Genomic DNA, 18,011 nt, shown 5'->3' on the forward strand with positions numbered 1-18,011 from the left:
GTCCCGCCCCACTCCAGGCCCCGCCCCCGGCCTGCAGGCCCCGCCCCTCCCTCCAGACCCGCCCCGCCGCCCGGGTCCCCGAAGCTCCGGCAAACGGGTCCCCCGTCTGCGGTGGGCCGGGGGAAACGCTTCAGGGTGCACAGGCCCGCGGGCTCCATCCCTCTGGGGGCCGCTGCGAGTCGGGCAGCTCCGGCTCGGCCCGCCCGCAGCCCTGGGGTCCGCCCGGAGACCCCGTCCGGCTGAGAACCCCCCCGGACCCCGCCCCGAGACCCTCCCCGGACCCAGCCGGGCTGAGGACCGGGACCCCGCCCTGAGACAGACCCCGGGACCCCGCTCGGAAGGCCTCGAGGGCGGTCCCCGCGGCCGCGCCTCCCTACCCGGGCGTGAGCTGCCCCGGGGGTCGCGCCCGCCCTGCCCGGGACCCTCGCGGCCTCCGCCCGCCCACGCGGCTCATTGTGACTCGGCGCCCACCGCACTCACGCCGGGGGCCGATGCGGGCGCGGCCGGCCCGGCGCCTTGGGGGGCTCGGGCTCCGCGGGGCGCGTCTCGGGGGGCTCCGGCTCCGCGGGGAAACTCCCCTCGGGGGTCCCTGACTCCGCGGGGGGCCTCTGAGGGGGCCCCGACTCCGAGGGGGGGCGTCTCGGGGGTCCCCGGCTCCGGGGGGCTCCCCTCGGGGGTCCCCCACCCGGCGGGCCGCCTCCCCGCGGGGCTCCCCCACCCGGCGGGCCGCCTCCCCGCGGGGACCCCCCACTCGCGGCCCGTGCGCGCCGGCCTCTTGCCCTTCCCGGGGCGCTCGTGGGCCCGCGCGCGCAGCAGGGCCAGGGTCAGGAGCGCGGCCAGCGCCGCCGCGGCCACCGTGGCCAGCGCGCCCGCCGCGGCCAGCAGGAGCAGCGGGTTCATGGCCTGGCGGGCGCGGGCGCGGGCGCCACCGCGTTCGGGGCCGCGCCCGTCGCCAGGACCGACGCCCCCGCCCCCCGCCCGGAACCCTGGCGACCCCGCGGGCCGCGCCCACTGCTGCCCCGAGCCGGGGGCCGCCCCTCGCGCTCCGCGCTGGCTTCTGAGCACCGGCGGGGGGCGGGGGGCAGCCGAGAACCTTGGCCCTCGGTGACCCCCAAGAACCCCGGGCCGTTTGTTGGGGGGGGGTCACAGCTGGGGTCTGTTACACGCGGCGGGGCCTTTCTGGCCAGGCAGGAGGAGGCGCTGACCGTGCACGCGGTTGGCCCTGGGCACCTCTGGGTGTGGGCGACAAAAACCCCAAAGCTCCGAACAACTTCCACAGTAAGTCCAGACCTCTGGGAGGCCAGGGTGGGTCTCGCTACCGCGTGCCGGCGCCGGCTGAGGCCTGGCCGCCGGGGTCTGGGCAGCGGGCGCGCCTTCAGCCGGTCCCTTGCTTCCCAAGCCAGCATCCAGGGCAGCCAGAGACGCCCTGGGTTGCTGCAGGGGACGGCAGGACCCGGCCCAGGGGCAACGGACTGGTTTTGAATTTACCATAACCTGGCCAGGAACCAGGCCGCAAGCCCGGGCTGGGCCAACCAGCGGGGTCAGGCTGCTAAGGCCGGTGGCGGGGGTCTGCGGGTTCTGTCCGCAGGACCAGCGGGCTTGGGGAGGAACCTTTTCCCTGGGTTTCCACACGGCCCACATCCCATGGAGGTGGTAGCGAGGGGTCGAAATCCAGCACGGAGGTTCTGCTCACCGCCTAAGTTAAAGTGATCCTCTTGGCCTTCTTGGCCAAGTCAGCCAATACGCTCCCCTCACTCGTATTTGTGATCGGTGTTCAGAGATTTCCTGATCCCCTTCAATGTCAGGAGTAACAAGGCAGGCCCGAGGAGTCTGAGGGGCAATGGACTCGACTGGTTACTGAATTGACAATGTACGCATCTGAGTTGATTTGAAACTGAATCCATGATTCAACTAGCTTGGTAAGATTTGGCTAGTCTCACCGAAGTCAAGGTTTGCTTTTAGTTTCCCTCTGGCAAAGTTTTTTTTTTCTTGGCTTTTAAAAAAATTATTAGTGAGACATCGTGAGGTACAGTTGTAGACATACAAGTTTTTGTGCTTGGGTTTCAATTATACAATGATCAAATACCCATCCCTCCACCAGTGCCCATTTCCCACCACCACGGATCCCAGTATCCCTCCCACCCCCCATCCCCCCATCCCCTCCTGCCTCTGTAGCAGGCATTCCCATTTGCTCTTTCTCTCTTGTTGGGTGCGAAGTTTCGCAAGAAGCACGCCAGACACCTTGGCTGTAGCTTCTGAGTACACATACCCGCTTTCTGGAGGCGCTCAGGGATCACTGTGGCTGGCTCAGGACCATATGTGGTACTGGGACCCACCCCCGCGTGGCCATGTGAAGGCAAGTGCCACACCCACTGCACTATCACTCCAGCCCGGGAGCTCCTGAGTAGACTCATGAGCACTGGTTGTGTGTTTGGTATAGTCTTTTCTAGAATTTCTTTAATCAATACGGATAGATATGTACATGCATATACATACATACATACACGTACACACACATACGCATGTGGTGATGGGGTGCCCCAGCTGTGCTTGAGAATCTGGTAAGTTCTGTGCCTGGGGACTAAGAGGGCTGTGCCTGACAATGGCCGGGGAGTCGTTCAGGTGCCAAACTCAGGGTCTTCATTTCCCAGGCTTGATTTATATTTTAATAAATATATTTTAAAACAGCATTCTCTCATATGGGTTCTCAACATTTGTTACCAGATAGCTGTCTATTCATTTAATTTTTTTACATCTATTTTTTGAACATTAATGTTTATTTTCCCCATAGGTTTATCTTGTTTGGAGAAGTGCTGACTCAAATCTTTCGTACGTTGTGAAATTTTATAATATTTTACCTGATGAGGACCTGATCAGAATATAGAAAGACATAGAATGAAGCTAATTGATGTATTTTTGTTAAGAGTGAGGGCTGGTTGACGTTCTTCCTTAATCTCAATGGCTCCATTTATATATCATCTTCTATACTTATGCCACTAGGGTCATTGTACCAAATTGTCTCCAACGGGATCTTTGTTGTTTTTCTTCTTCCAATCAAGGTGGCGTGTTTGGTGGTGGGGGTGACGGTGAAGAGGGACTGATTAAACCAAAAACAAAATGTCAGCTCAAGTAAAGAACGCTGGCATCCATCCAACTTACTCGGGGAGTCTGACCAGTAAAGCCTGGAGGCAACAGGAGTCAGGGCACAGCCGTCGGAAGCCGCAAGGTGCCACAGAGGGAAGAAGCTGGGTGCTTGCAGGTTCCAAACACTGAGCTTGGGCTCAAGAACTTTCCCCCGTGGGTGGGGGTGGGGGTGGTTTGAGGGAGCGTGGGGAGGTCAGGTCCTGGTAGCAGCGGGCCGATGCGGGCCGTTCCCAGTGCCCGCAGCCCCTGCTCCCTCATTTAATTTTTAAGGGAAGCAAGAAGAGTTATTTAAAGGAATTTATATGTTAGGGGAGGGGGGGAGGTAGAGGTCTCAGGGGGGAATAAACTTCTCTTAACTCTTCTGTCATTGGTTGTAGGATAACATTGCCACAGGGAGCTTAGGTTTATTGGTTACACCCATCACAGTGCTCCCATGGGAGTCACTCCCATTCCTCTGTTTATCTGCAAATTCTTCTCTGTGCTCTCCTCCCCAGCCAGTTAATCACCTTTTCTCCCTAATCATTCTGTTAGCTTGTCAGATTAGATCCTTCCAAGGACACTGAACTTGTACGTTCTGTCCTTTGCATAGTTTACCTTAAAGCAATGTCCTTCCTGTGTGGACACAGGAAGACAGTTAATATTATGCTTTGTAACTTGGGAGTTGATTTCATTTCATTTCATTACATCATCCTGTTATTCGTCAATTGCCTCGAGCAGGCCCCAGTAACGTCTCTTTCATCCTAACCCTGAGATTATATTCAAGGCTCTTTAGGAGAATGAGACCCATCATTGTTACTGGTATTTGGCATATTTGGTATGCCACGGGGAGTTGCCAGACTCTGCCCTGTGGGCAGGCTACATTCGATAGCCTGCAAGTTTGTCCAAAGTGGGAATGAGATAATAAGGTGTCATAAAAAGATGTCCTGATAAGATGTCGCGTGGCCGCGAATGTGGCCGCGCGGTTCCGGGAGCTGGATTTTATAGTTTCTGAGTCTTGGCCGTTGATGGGATTACACAGCGCCAGGGGGCCAGGTGGTGGGTGTGACCCCCGCCTACTGGGATTTGGAGGATCTGGGTGGAGGATGCTCGACTCCAATCCGAGTAGACTCGGAGATCTCGGCCCCGGAACCCGCGTGGATTTGTCCCTCTGCCAGTACCTTCAGGTGTGCGGAGAGTGGTCTCAGCATGGTGGTGGCTGGTCCTGGAGGTCTTCGGCTGCCGGAGCCCTGGTCGGGGTGGGGAGGAAAGCTCTACCCGCTCCCCTCCAACGGGTCCCAGCGAGGAACAGCCAGGCGCGGGGGCAGACTGACTCCGAGTTGATTGACTCCGAATAATATTTACTCCTGGGCATGTGCCCTCTTGACTCAGTTGCCTCTAGTTCCTGCACCCCAAAAGCAGGGTCCCAACGAGGGACTGAATGGACCCAGGGCAACCTGTGAGCTACCCTGGCATCGAAATGGGCCAGGCCAAAGTGCCACGATACTCAACTGTAAGTTGAGGGCATGATCATGGACAAATGCTGTCAGGATCGAAAAGTAAGTAACGACGAAGACTAGGACCCTTCTGGGGCTAGGAAGACTAACCTGGCCTGAGGACGGCAGAATATATGTCCTCAGGAAGAACCAAACTGTAAATTTATATCTTTTACCGTGTTCATACGGAATGACATTGCTAGAAATAATGGACTATTTAAGTAGATTACTATCTGAGGAAAGAACACACCCTTGTTGGGATCCCACCCTTGAACAGATCTCCTAGTAATCTGGAATAAATCCCCTTAGATGAGATTTAATCCTTGAGTTAATTTCCTCAGGAGTGGTCTTACCTCTCTTTGCTGATTTGTTAATGTTCCACCCACCTTTGTGTCACCACCCTAAACGATTGCTATATAAACGAAGACTGTAAGCGTGGAGGGGAGGAGAAGGGTCAGGCTGAGGAGGAGGCTGAGGCTCCAGATGGCAGAGTCAGAGGTGAGAGGGGCTCAGGTATGAGAGAGAGAGAGGCAGAAGGGAGTGAAGACGGAATAAACTGCAATTGATACCGACCAGCCTGGCCCTCGTTCCTTCCTTTGCCTGCCCATCGCCATTGACCTCCCCGGGGTGGGGGTAACGGCCCGAGACCAATGAATGCAGGCGGCGAGCGAGACAGAGCGCCGCCGGACTTTTGAAAACACACAATTGGTTTCACTGGTTTTCTATTTCCCCGTGTGGAGCCAGGAGTGTCTCTTGCCACACTGATGCCAGCGTGCAACAGCAGCACCTGTGTCTCCTGGTGGGCAGACATGCTGCAGCGCTGGCTTCGGCGTGTGCCACCCACATGGCTTGACACACTACTGGCTGGCCTCCAATGACGACTTAGGGTGTGGATGCTGCCCCTCCAACTTGGCGGGAAAGCTTGTGAAGGCTGGTTCTTATTGCCCCGGAACGTTCTGTAAACCTCACTGGCGACATGATCAGGCCCAGAACTTTCTGTTGGGGGCGGCTGTCTCCGATGGGCTCTGTCTCCTCATTCTCATAGTGATAGCTATTGAGATTTCCTCTTTCTTTCCTATTTAGTCCAGGGAGACCGATGATTTTAAGAAGACATCCATTTTCTTCTAGACTGCCCAATTTTCAGGCATGTATTCCATCCACAGTGTGCTGCCTGGCTCAGTGCTAGGCCCTGAGGTGCAGGGGACGGGGGCCATCAGGGCTCTCCCCAGTGGTGCCCAGAGGCTGCGCAGTGCCAGGGATGGAACTTGGGACTACATGCTTGCAGGCCATATGCTCCAGCCCTCTTGCTTACAGGACCCCATCCAGTTCCATCCAGGTTGCAGTGCACTGCACGGTTTCATCTTTTCTTATGGCTGTATAGTATTCCACATACAACTTCTCTCTTCATTTGTCATTGGAAATCTGGGTCGTTTCCCTATACTGGCTATTGTATTCACTATGCAATGAACATTTCCTCAAGGGCCTAACCCTGAGATAGTTCCAAGAGCACAGAACATGTGTTTAGCATACACATACATACATACTTTGTCCACTTGATCTAAAGTCATTTAACTACTAAAACAGACATGTTAAAAGAACAGTATTGTAAAACTTTTATTTAAGTTTAATGTACATCTTAATTTTTATCACAAAGAAAAGGTTATTAAGTGAACAGAACACATTAATGCAAAACATAATAAGCAAAACATCTAAGCAAAATATATAAGCAAACACATATAAGCAAAACATCTTATTAAAGTAACTAAGTAAAAAGTACACATTTTTCTGATTTTCAGTATTTAAATCCTTGACAAAAACCCAATTTAAGAATTATCACTTTTCATAAATGCTGACAGTAATAACACTACATCAAAATGTATCCAAATGGCAGCTATGTGATTGCTTGTTTTACAAACAAAATTTATGCATTTCTCAATTTATTCTCCTGATGAACTACCCCCAGTATCAATATGAAGGAATTCTTTAATTTTATCATACAGCACTAATACCAAAGCACCTCCTGTACCACGAAGGACATTGGAGAAGGCCCCCCGGAAAAACGCAACGAGCCCCTCCTGCTGGTACATCTTCATAAAGCAGTCCAGGGTGCCTCTGTACTGCCGCTCAGCCTCTCCGCTCTGCAGGAAGACAAACACTTGCATCTTGTTGCTCAAACAGAAGTGCGATAAGCCCCAAGGATGGACATGCCTGACTTTTACTAAAGCTCTGGAGACAACAGGCTACGCTGACTGCTGTAATACCTTTGAGTCACACCGGCAGTGCTCACAGTTGACTTCTGGTTCTGTGCTCAGTGATCACTCCTCGTACGGCTTGGGGTACCGTATGTGGTGCCGGGGATTGAATTTGGGTCTACCACATGCAAGGCAAGTGCCTTACCCACTATCCTAGCTCTCCAGCCCCTAGTATTCCTAGTTTTAAGGCACAATGAAACTGACCATGTATTACGCAACACATTCTAAAAGATGGCCTCATATTACGGCACCTTACTATGCTGGAACATAAGTAGCAAAAGAGCAATTAGAAAAAGAGAAGAGCTTGCTCAAATATTAAAAACCTAAGGATAACCACAAGGCCTTATCAAGTTCCCACCTCCCACCCCGACATCCAGCAGTGCTCAGAGGTTACTCCTGGTAGTGCTTGAGGGACCATATGGGATGCTGGGGATCAAACCTGGGTTGGCCACATGCAAGGCAAGCAATCTACCCACTGCACTTTTGCTCGAGGGTCCCTTAATAAATTTCTAAGGTCTTCTAACAATCAGGAAATATTATAAAGGAAAGGCTGAAAGTAATGAGTAATCCAAACACTTACAGGGAGCAAACTTAAAATGTAAAAATAAAATAATTAGAATAAAAAATAGAAAACAGCACAACAGAAAGCTCAATAAAGTCAAAACATCACATTATTTTTAAAAATTGGAATTGATAAAATATTTTAAAGGCGTAATTTACAAAAAGACTAGGAAAAATTGAAATACTACATTCAATAAAGAAAATCAATCATTTATGATCTCAAAGGAAACTACACTTCTCTATGGCTTCTTTAGGTGAGTTCTACCAAACATCCAATGAACATTTAGTTCCATATGACGAATTATGCGAGAGAAAGAGAAAGCAGGATGACCCAACACCTGGGTATAGGAGGCTGTGTCTGTGACAGGAGACCCAGGGGCCATGGAGGGACCTCACCAGCCACTGTCACTGAAGCCACAGGAATTCACTTGGGTGTGAAGCGTGTCAGAACTCAGGCAAACAAACTACCCAAACTGAAGGGACGGGAGCGAGAGTACAGCAGGTGAGCATGTGCCTTGAATGTGCCCAACCTGGGCTCCTTCCTGGCACCCACTATGGTCCCCTGAGCATTGGAAGTGATCCTAAACGCAGAGCCAGGAGTAAGCCCGGAGCACCGCTGGGTGTGGTTCTAAAGCAAAAAAGGAAACAAACTCCCCAACTCTGAGACTCAGTGAAAACGCTGGACAGTGGGTAAATGAGAGGAACTGGCAGAGGGTTCTTCAGTCTGGGCTGGCGCTGGAACTTCGATGTTGGGCACGCGGATGTGCTGCCACACCTCTGAAATTCCGCTGACACTTCACTGATCAGAAATAAATCGACAAGGCGGGTGGGGTGGGGAAGCAGAGCGAGACAAAGCGTACGAAGGGTCACTAAAAGAACCCACAGCTAAGACCACGGGCGTAACGTTCAAGGCATTCCTTGTAAGGTAAGGAGCAAGGTTTGATGTTACTACACTCTACCACTGCGACACGAGGTGTCTCGCTCATGCAGGAAGGCAAGAGAAGGAAACATAAAGAACTGAAAAACAGCAGGGGAGGGGCGGGGCGGGACAGGGTGACGCTGTGATTTCCTAGAAAACCTTGTCTCAGGGGCTGAAGAGGAGCTTGGTGGGCTGAGCACTGTTTTGCATGCAGGAGGCCTGGGTCTCATTCCTGGCACTTCGAGCATCACCGAGCCCTTTGGTGAGTTCGCGTAGGCAGCGTCTGGAATATGATCTGATGAGGTCACAGGCTACACAGATAACATGGCAAGACTCTCATGTGCTGAGAGGGATTCAAGGGGCTCCCACGAGGCTCCTCATGAAGTCCTGAGCTGTCCCCTGGTGTCTGCGTGGGAACCCGTGTACACTGAGCTCCCCAGGAGGCCCCCAGCCTGCGCGGCCATCTGGGCAGATGGGAACTGAGAACAAGCCCAGGTGAGGCAGCGGCCCGCCAGTAGGGGCAGGGGGAGGCGCGCGCTGGCTGTTCCCTCCCCAGTGCACACGCACGTGAAAGCCCACAGGCCACTCCACACTTTCTCGCTTATTCTGACGACACACTGCAGATCCATTGCTTTGTCCTAAAACACCAGTGTGCATTTTCTAGAACAAAAGGATTTCCTTATAGCCAAGGAACAGTCATCAAAACCAGTACCATGAGCACCAAATAAAGGATGTTTGGAGGATCCTCCCAGGAGGGGAGATGCATGTCGAAAGTAGACTATGGACTGAACATGTTTGCCACTCAATGCCTCTTTTGCAGACCACAACACCCAAACGGAAAGAGAGAACACAGGGGATTGCCCTGCCACAGAGACAGAGGGGGATGGGGGGATGGGGGTGGGAGGGATATTATCCATGGTGGTGAAAAACGGGCACTGGTGGAGGGATGGGTATCTGATCATTGTATAATTGAAACCCAAGCACCAAAAATTGTAAATCTACAACTGTTAAAAAAAAAATAAAAGGGAAAAAAATATTAAAAAAAAAAGTACCATTTGCTAAATCCATCCTATATGCAAATGAAGTTTTTCCATTCAAAGATTTCCAATGTAGGGGTGGAGAGACTGTCTAGGGGGTAAGGCCTGTGCCCGGATCACACTCGTTTGCATTCCTAGCAAACGCTTATGGTCATCTGTGCAGAGCAAGGAGTGCTCCCTCAGCAGGCCAGGTATAACCCGGGCCCACCCCCGCCTCCTGCCCAAATGTTTTCTGCATAAAACTAGAGGCAGGGAGAAAGGAGCAAGACAGGAGTAGGGAGACAGTGAACAGTGCTCGTGAAGATCACACACAGGCCAGTGGGGACGGGCCCTTCAGGTGCGGCCTAACTCCACAGGTTGAGTCGTGCCTCTCCTGGGCCACTGCAGAGAGTGAGCGAGGCCAGAGGACGGGACACTGCAGTACCGTGTGGAGAACGGAACCAGCAGACAGTGGAACGGTCCCCAGAGGCGGATTCCAGGCGGAGAGCTCTGGCGGGGTGTCCACCTGCCCCAGGAGAACGTGTCGCCCGGGCTGGTGCAACTTCCCCAACAAGCGCTGCCTCTAGGTGCCTTCGCAGTGCTCGCTTGTGTCGGAGGCCGCACCAGAGCCGGCCAGCACTGCACCCCTGGCGCTGCAGCACAGCCCGTGCAGAGCTGAGCCACACATGTGGGCCAGTCCTGCCCTGGGCCGTTACTGTCTCCGTGCCCTAGCACACGTCACGCAGGCATGAATGACAGAAAGGACCCTAACCAGACCCGATCTGGGGGGGGCGGTGTCAAGTCTGCCTGGTCCCTCAGAGCTTTTCCATCCCGAACACATCACACCCAAATGCAAGGGGTGTTGGGAACCTCACTTCCGCTTCCAGAGAATCAAAGGACCCGAGTGATGGCACAGCGGGCAGGGGGTTTCCCTGGCACCACATATGGTCCCCTGACCCTCGATCGCAGAACCAGGCGTGCCCCCCAAACAAAAAATAACAAAACCCAATTTGGTGAAATACCTGCATCATCATGCGTCGTCTCACTGTGTCAAAGGGATACGAGAGTATCCCGGAGCACGTGGTCACAACTTGAGCAATAAAAAAGGAGACCAGGAAAGGGGTTTCCTTCGATATGGATAGTACGCCCTGGAAAAAAGGTACCAAGTAACCATCGAGACTTACAGACTATCCTAAATGCTTACGTCAGAGTAGTAAACATGGTCAAAGGGCTCAAGCCCCTAAGTTTCGGCTGAAAGCAGTGGCCACTGTGGGAAGATGGAGACACTGCACATCCTTGAGTAAGGGGAAGGCACATGAGGCTCTGCTCGAAGGACCTGTGTGCCCTGACAATGGCAGGGGGCAGTGATGGCACCCCTCAGAGCTGGGGGATGGCAAACTCCTGCTGCGAGGAGCTTCTGGCCAGCTGGCCCCTGCTATGGGACACACAGTTGGGGGGGATGGGCGAAGAAACAAGTTGACTCCATTCACTCAGCCTCAAACACGCCAGAGGCGCGAACTGTGGGCCCAGTGTCAGAGCATGCCATGTGCGTGCCAGATGGGGTTCTAGGTGCAAGATATGCAGGCTATGGCATTTCCCTCACCTTTATGTGGGCTTGGGTAGGGGGCACACCTGGTGATGCTCAGTGTTCAGGGGACCACACAGGCCCACTCCACGAATGTACCCAGGCCCAGCTTCTCCTCCTCCCTCAAGCCTATTCTTATTTAGTGAGTGACCCTGAAGCCAGCCTCAAACTCTCTGGAGGACAGTGGCATCGTGGCGCACAGCCCAGAACCAGCCTGAGGCGGTCTCTTCAGAACAGCGACTCAAAGCTGCCTGAGTACTCAGGCGGTATAAAGTATACTGGAAGGTCCCTCCAACTGAAGGGTAAGGTGGTGGCCATCACGGCAATCTCTCTTTACTTACAGGAGTGTTCTTTTTTTCTTTTTGGGGGTTGGAGAGATAGTGTGGGAGGTTAAGGTGTCTCCCTGCACATGGCCAGGCCCAGTTTGACCCTTGGTACTGCACTGTCCTCTGAGCACTGAGCCAGGAGTGTCCTCCCCCACCCCAGCACGCCCAGTGCACTCACTGCAAACAGCAGGGCCTGGAGAGCTAGCGCAGCCTCCCCCACAGCTAGTGAAGGCATCGCATTCTGCTCGTTTTCCACGTGAGAGTACAAAGCACGGCCTTATGGAGACCATGTGAGTGAGGAGCGTGTTTTCTGTCCGCAGCGGAGTGCCTCTGAGCACACAACACATTATCAGTTCACAAGGGAAACATCCCATCCCATCATTTGCTCTGATTTCCGTAATGCGGAACACGGGGCTGGGCGTATTACTGGTTAAAGAAACAAACCCGTTACACTCACAACCCGCTCAAGTTTCAACTTACCTTAATTGTGTCATAAGCTCCAAAGTAAGAGGCTCGATAGACAACGATGCCCTGAACCGAGACCCCAAACCCTCGGTACAGGCCTCTAATGCCATCTGATTTTGCTATTTTCATGATACAGTCCCCGAGACCCTTGAACTGTCGCTCTTCAGGTCCTACAATAAAGCCATTGAAAACTGATCAGCAATATTACATATTAGTTTGAGGTACATTAAACAAAATTTTACAGGTTTAAATATAAAAACTGACAAGTCTCACAACTGTTGTGAGGTGTCACTGGTGTCTGCTCGAGCAAATCGATGAACAACGGGAGGACAGTGCGTAAGTGCTGCAGTGCCATGCAGAAAGAAGTATTTCTAACTAAAAGGGTTACAAATAAAAAACCCCTCCAAGAATTAAGATCTCAGGTAGTATCTGAAAAAAAAATTCGAAATGGAATCTGACTGGCTTATACACGGTAATGAAATCAACGTAAGTTACTTGCTGAAATTGGAAAGTGCTTTGGAATTCAAGTGTGCACAGCTTGTGCCACTCAACAGCAGTGAGAGCTGGAGACGGAGGCTGCCTCAGGGCATGGGGCAGGGGCTCTGGGTCACGGTGAAGGCTTCCCCACGCAGAGAGCTAAGCTTCCGCCGCCATACTCTCGGTCCGGGGGTCTGCACTCCACTGGAGCTTGCGACAGCGACTGCCCAGGAAACCACGCACGTAACCAGGTGCATAACTTTCAACTGCTAAAACACGTGGGCCAGCAGGCACTCCTGCAGTGAGCTGCAATCTTTTGAGGGTGGAGGGACTTGTAAAACACAAGCCTGGTGGGACACGATCAAGTGAAGCCTGCTGTGACTTGAGGGATCACTGACAATGTAGATGAGGTCGCGTTTCCCCCTCCAGTGTGTTGGTTTTATTCCGACCTAGAACTCCTGGACAGCATTGCAAGAATAGTTTTGCTCTTGGGCCACATCCAGCTGTGTACGAGCTTATGCCCGGTTCTATGCTCAGGGTCATTCCTGGATCTGCCCAGGGGACCATGTGTGATGCCAGGGAACCAAACTGGAGTCAGGCAGGCACAAGGCAAGCACGTGACTTCCTCTTTCCAGCCCCTTGCCAAAAAATACTCTTTCTAGTCCTTTAAGATAATTCCAAGAGTCAGTTTCACTTTCTTAGCAGTAATGAGAAAACCTAGACTCCCAGTTACATGACTGCGACAGAGTGTCTATGTTTCTCCTTGCTCTCATGACTGCCCCTTTTATACTCTTCCCTGATCACGCATCGAAAAATGACAGATTTTCCAGATCTGTCCGTGGCACTTTTAGCTAACCACTCATGGTCCATCACTCTTGTTCTCACAAGACTGTCAGGAAGGCCAGTCCAGAAAGCCACATTCTTAGCCTAGTCTTCTTTAAATTTTTGGCTTTTGGGGTCACACTGGCGCTGCTCAGGGGTTATTCCTGGCTCTGCACTCAGGAATTACTCCTGCCAGTGCTCAGGCGACCATATGGAATACTGGGGATGGAACTCGGGTCGCCGTGTGTGGGCAAATGCTCTTCCTGCTGTGCTCTGCCTCTGGCCCCACCACCCTGTCTTCTTTCAGAGGGAAAGTTGAGTCATCTTTGAGTCCCTAACTCTTACCATTCGGCTACGCAGACTGTCCCAAACATTTAATACAGCTTAACTCTTCAAGACACGGTACAGCACCCACACAGGGAGAGAAGAGACAGCATTCTGAACCCCCATACCTTTCCCGACGTCCACACCAAGACGGGTCCGGGCAAAGTCCAGGGGGTAGACCACACACAAGGAAGTCGCTCCAGCAGCGCCACCAGAAGCCAGGTTTGCCAGAAACCACCTCCAGAACTGAAAGACAGGAACACAATTCCTAGGCGGGCACCATCTGAGATGCTGCTGAATCGGACACACCAACCATTCCTGCCAGGCACGCAGGCCCGGACCTCTCTCTCCTGGACCCGGCAGGGTGCTAGCTGGCTGAGCCTCTCTGGCAGTTTGCATTCTAGCTTCTAAACTGTGGGCTCTACTGAACGTGGGGGTGCAGAAAAGTAGTCCTAAAATGATTTATGATTATCAGTAAATGTTTAATTTTAATTCCGAAGATCTCTGGAACCAGCCACCACCATGCTGAGACCACCCTCCACACGCATGAAGGTACTGGCAGAGGAACAAAGGAATGCGGGTCCCGGGGCTGAGATCTCCAAGCCTGCTCGGATCGGGGCTGAGCATCCTCCACCCAGATCCTCCAAATTCCAGTAGGCAGGGGTCACACCCACCAACTGGCCCCCTGGTGCTGTGTAATCCCATCAGCGGCCAAGACCCAGAGACTATTAAACCCAGCTCCCGGAAGCGTGCAGCCGCATTTGCAGCCATGCAACATTTTATTATCTCATTCTTACTTTGGACAACCTGGCAGGCTACCAAATGTAACCTGCCCACACGGCAGAGTCTGGCAAACTCCCCGTGGCGTACCCAATATGCCAAAAACCAGTAACAATGATGGGTCTCATTCTCCTAACCCTGAAAGAGCCTTGAATATGGCACTTTTTAAAATCTCAGGGCTGGGATGAAGACGACGTTACTGGGGCCTGTGAGGCAATCGGCGAACAACAGGATGGTCGTGATCGTTTAATTTGCACACCTACTTTATATCTACTGCACACAAATATCTTGGGCAATAAAGAATTGCAACTGAGAAAAATTTAAAAGCCCTAGTTTAGGCCCATGAAAAGTAGACCATGTTAGGAAGGAATATAAAGTAACCATCAGTTTACATTTATTTTTGAACAACAAAGTGTTGGGTTTTTGTTTTGGGGCCCCACCTGGAAGTGCTCAAAGCTTACAGGGTCCGACCCTGGCTCTGCGCCCACGGTCACTCCTGGTAGGGCCCTGGGGCTAAATGAAGTGGAGGCTGGCAAGACAAGTGCCCTCCCCAATTCCAATCACTCCAGCCCCAACGTAAGTGTTAGTTTGGACTAAAGAGCTGCACAATTATGGAGGCTAGTCGTGCCTGTTTGGAGCAGGGGAAGGAATACTTTTTACGTGTCACCATTATCCTAATAGGAATCAATTTTAACAGCTCGAAGATCACTCGTGTTCAGTACTGATGCGAATGGGGCCAGGAACAGACCAGCAGCAGCTGAGCACTGGATGGGGCAGCCTGAAGGAGCACCGGGCAGGAGCCGTGGGGGCCACACCCTCCTCCTCTGCTGCTCAGGGGTGGGGGAGCGGCACTGGTGTCCGCTCAGGTCTCCTGGGAGCTGGCAGACTGGCGCTGGGTCTTGGGCTGGGACAGACACTCTTGCTCTCTCCTGGGTGGAACTTTCCCTTCCTGCTCTGCATCTGCTTGCTCGGGCTCCCCGCTCAGGCTGGCAGGGTTGCTGAGGGCTGCGGGCCTGTGCTCTCCATGTGTGTGGGCAGACGGCCCAAGACAGCAGGCTCAGGGCAACACCAGTCCACACTGTTCCTGGGCCGCTCGGGAGAGGCCACAGGCTGTGGTGACCTGCGCTGAGGCCCGTGCTGCTCCCAGATGCAGCTCCCCTTGCGCTTGGGACACGTGGGCTCACTGGCAAACCCGCTCTTCAGAGGACGGAAATGCAACTAGGGAAGACTAACTCTCCCACCTCCGCCAGAGGCGGCGAGGTGTCAGTGCCCAAATGATCACCTGGAGCAAAGCACCTGTCACTGTGCCATGCCCAGGCCTGAGTGCTGGGGGGTGACCCTGACTCTGCGCAACTTGGGCCAGTCCCAGTCTGGATTAGGACCCCTGCCGCCGCCTCAGCAGCCCTTCCAACCGAGCGCCACGGGCAACGTGACCCAGCCATAGTAAATGCACATACCTGCTTCTCCTTGTTAACTCCAGACATAAAAATCTGTTTGTATTTGTCCTTGAAAGCGAAGTTTAAAGCTTGTGTGGGAAAATACCGAATAACATTTGCCAAGTTGCCACGCCAGTAACTGAAGAAACCTACAAAGGAAACACAAACTTAAGTTTCTACTTTATCATTGATTCGGCAGGCTGTGTCTCCCAGGGATTCTCAATCAGGCCAGTGGTTTCATGTGGTCCTGGAACGCTCATCCCCTGGGATGCTGGGTGGGATCCCCGGGTGTGGGATGCCCAGAAACTGGGGTTCTGGGTGGACCCCCGGTTTGCAGTGCCCAGCTGCTGGGGTGAGGGACTCGTGGGCACTGGCAGTAGCTCATAGTCCTCAGGGCTGCGTCTGGGTACTCAGAGGCCACATGGTGCTGGGCTGGCAGCTTCAAGCAAGGTACGCGCTTACTCCAGTTCCTACCTTTTATTGTTAAACAACTCAGTGTCTGAAGACTTATCTATTTGATAAAGTGTTATTTTCTTCTCCAGGAAAAAGTGAAGTTCAGGTCCCCACCGGAGAGACAAAAAAAAAGCATTACAAACATCTCAATTATGTTAATCCCTCCAAACCTTTGAATGTCCAAAGACCTATGGAGAACGTTATAACAGCATGTGAATCTACTCCTGAGTATCTCCACGTGATCAATATATGCACCAGGACTTTCTCTGTCTCACTGTCCCGGCGTGCTGACTGTGAAGGACCACTGGCCTCAGTTTCTCAATCTTTTCCGGGGAACTGAGGCTAAGAGGGGATGAAGAGGGTTGCTCCAGGTCACAAGGATGAGGCTTGACTCCATGTCTGAAGCTGGTGTCGTCACAGCCTCTGGGGACAAAGAGGAGACTCTGACGAGAATCAGGCAAAGGCTAACAGAGAAGCAAACGCCTCCTCACAAGCATGGAAACAGCGCCCGCATTGCTCTGCCAACAGCGGAACATCCGAGCCTTTTGCTTATTTCACTTACTGCCGAGAGAAGAACCTCCCAAATAACAGGGCAAGAGGAACGTGCACTGCACTGAATCCGGGGAGATGAGTCAGTGGAGCTGAGGGGCACGGGGAGAGACCGGATGAAGGGACCGGGAGAGAACGGGGTGCCTGAGAGCAGCAGAGGTGAATCTCAGGGAACAACCACCTCAGAACGTGACTGTCCGGCGAGCTTCCGGAATGATCCAGCAGATGATTTCCAACCCCGCCAGCAGAGCCAGAGAGTCTCTTTAAGGCGGGCAGGCACGGGAGCGCCCTCACTTCACCACCCAGAAGCTGCGTCTGAGCCAGTCAGAATCATCGACGGGCTTCCTTCCCCGCCAAGGAGAGAGGAAATCCGTGAGGAGCACAGAGCGCGTCTGTTCTCGGGCAAACCACAGGCCCACGGACACCTGGTCTGGCCGACACATTCTGGCCTTCTGGAAGGGAGTGGACGGCCTGAGTCTCACGACTGGTTCTCACAGAGGAAACGAGACCCCTCCCCCATTTCCACACGCGCCCCTAGACGGCGATCTTCCGGTTGGCTGTGGGCCGTTGATCTCCGAGCACCGGGCACACCCGCGCGTCCGACCTCAGGGGGCACGGAGCAAGCCAGGGCCAGCCGCCGGGGACAGCGAGGACTGCGGTGTCCACCCACCGGCCCCCTCTCCTCCTCAGCCGCAGAAACCGAAGCTGACCCCGCCGCGGCGCGTCTTCTCCGTCGGGCTCCTCGCACTGGCCCTTGCCCGGGGCCGCTCTCCCCCTCGGCGCCCAGGGGGCCCCACGGGCAGAGCGACGCCCGCGCCGGCCGCTCCGACCCCTCCAGCTGAAGGTCCGACGTCGGGGCCGGGCAGGCGCGGGGCCCACCCCGACACCCCACAGCCCGGGGCACCGCGGAGACGGACCCGCGCCAAACCCCGCGCAGGGGTCAGCGGGGTGGGGGGAGGGGGAGGAGCCGCCGGAACGGGAGCACCGCCCGGCGCCTGCCCGCGCGCTCCTCCCAGGCTCAGGCCGACGGTCCCCTCCCTCGGGCGACGCCACTTCGCGCCCCCGCCCCCCGCCTCCCCAGCCAACCGCGTCCCGGCGACCCGCCCGACCTCCCGCGCCGCGTCCCGCCCGCACCCTGCTCGCGCGGGATCCGCAGCAGGCAGTCGAGCAGGCCCTTGTAGCGCTCCTCGGGCCGGATCTGCTTGGACGACGCCTGCACCTGCAGCAGCAGCTTCACGCGCTCCACGGGCGCCACGGCCGTCTTGGACACGGCGGCCGCCACGCCGCCCGCCAGCAGGTCCCGGCCGAAGGACGACGCGGCCAGCAGGCGCGCCTCGGCCCGCCGCTCCCGGCGCCGCGGGGGGTCGTGCTGCATGGCCGCCGCCGCCGCCCCAAACCGCCTCACGCCTCGCGCCTCGCGCCTCGCGCCT

The 18,011-nt window shown here is 54.4% G+C and overlaps 1 protein-coding gene across 1 annotated transcript; it reads right to left on the reverse strand.

Moving 5' to 3' along the window:
- Window positions 1–6,553: 6,553 nt before the first annotated feature.
- Window positions 6,554–17,956, reverse strand: SLC25A31 (solute carrier family 25 member 31). The gene is made up of 6 exons (XM_056134541.1): window positions 17,716–17,956; window positions 15,601–15,728; window positions 13,492–13,609; window positions 11,756–11,910; window positions 10,387–10,512; window positions 6,554–6,754 (listed from the first exon to the last, which is right to left on the reverse strand). The coding sequence occupies exons 1-6, from the start codon at window positions 17,954–17,956 to the stop codon at window positions 6,554–6,556; spliced, it is 969 nt and encodes a 322-aa protein (XP_055990516.1).
- Between the last annotated feature and the right edge of the window lie 55 nt (window positions 17,957–18,011).

This window comes from Sorex fumeus, unplaced genomic scaffold (genome assembly GCF_029834395.1).
Source record: "Sorex fumeus unplaced genomic scaffold, SorFum_2.1 ptg000099l, whole genome shotgun sequence".
NCBI classification, from domain to species: Eukaryota; Metazoa; Chordata; class Mammalia; order Eulipotyphla; family Soricidae; genus Sorex; species Sorex fumeus.

Bases quoted from the DNA above. Each gene is read 5' to 3' on its own strand.
- SLC25A31 (XM_056134541.1), bottom strand. From the start codon at position 17,956: ATGCAGCACGACCCCCCGCGGCGCCGGGAGCGGCGGGCCGAGGCGCGC. The intron at 11,911-13,491 runs GTATGGGGGTTC...GCTTTATTGTAG, and splicing joins TGGTGTGGACGTCGGGAAAG to GACCTGAAGAGCGACAGTTC. The intron at 6,755-10,386 runs GTATTTCACCAA...GTCTTCCTGCAG, and splicing joins GACGACGCATGATGATGCAG to AGCGGAGAGGCTGAGCGGCA.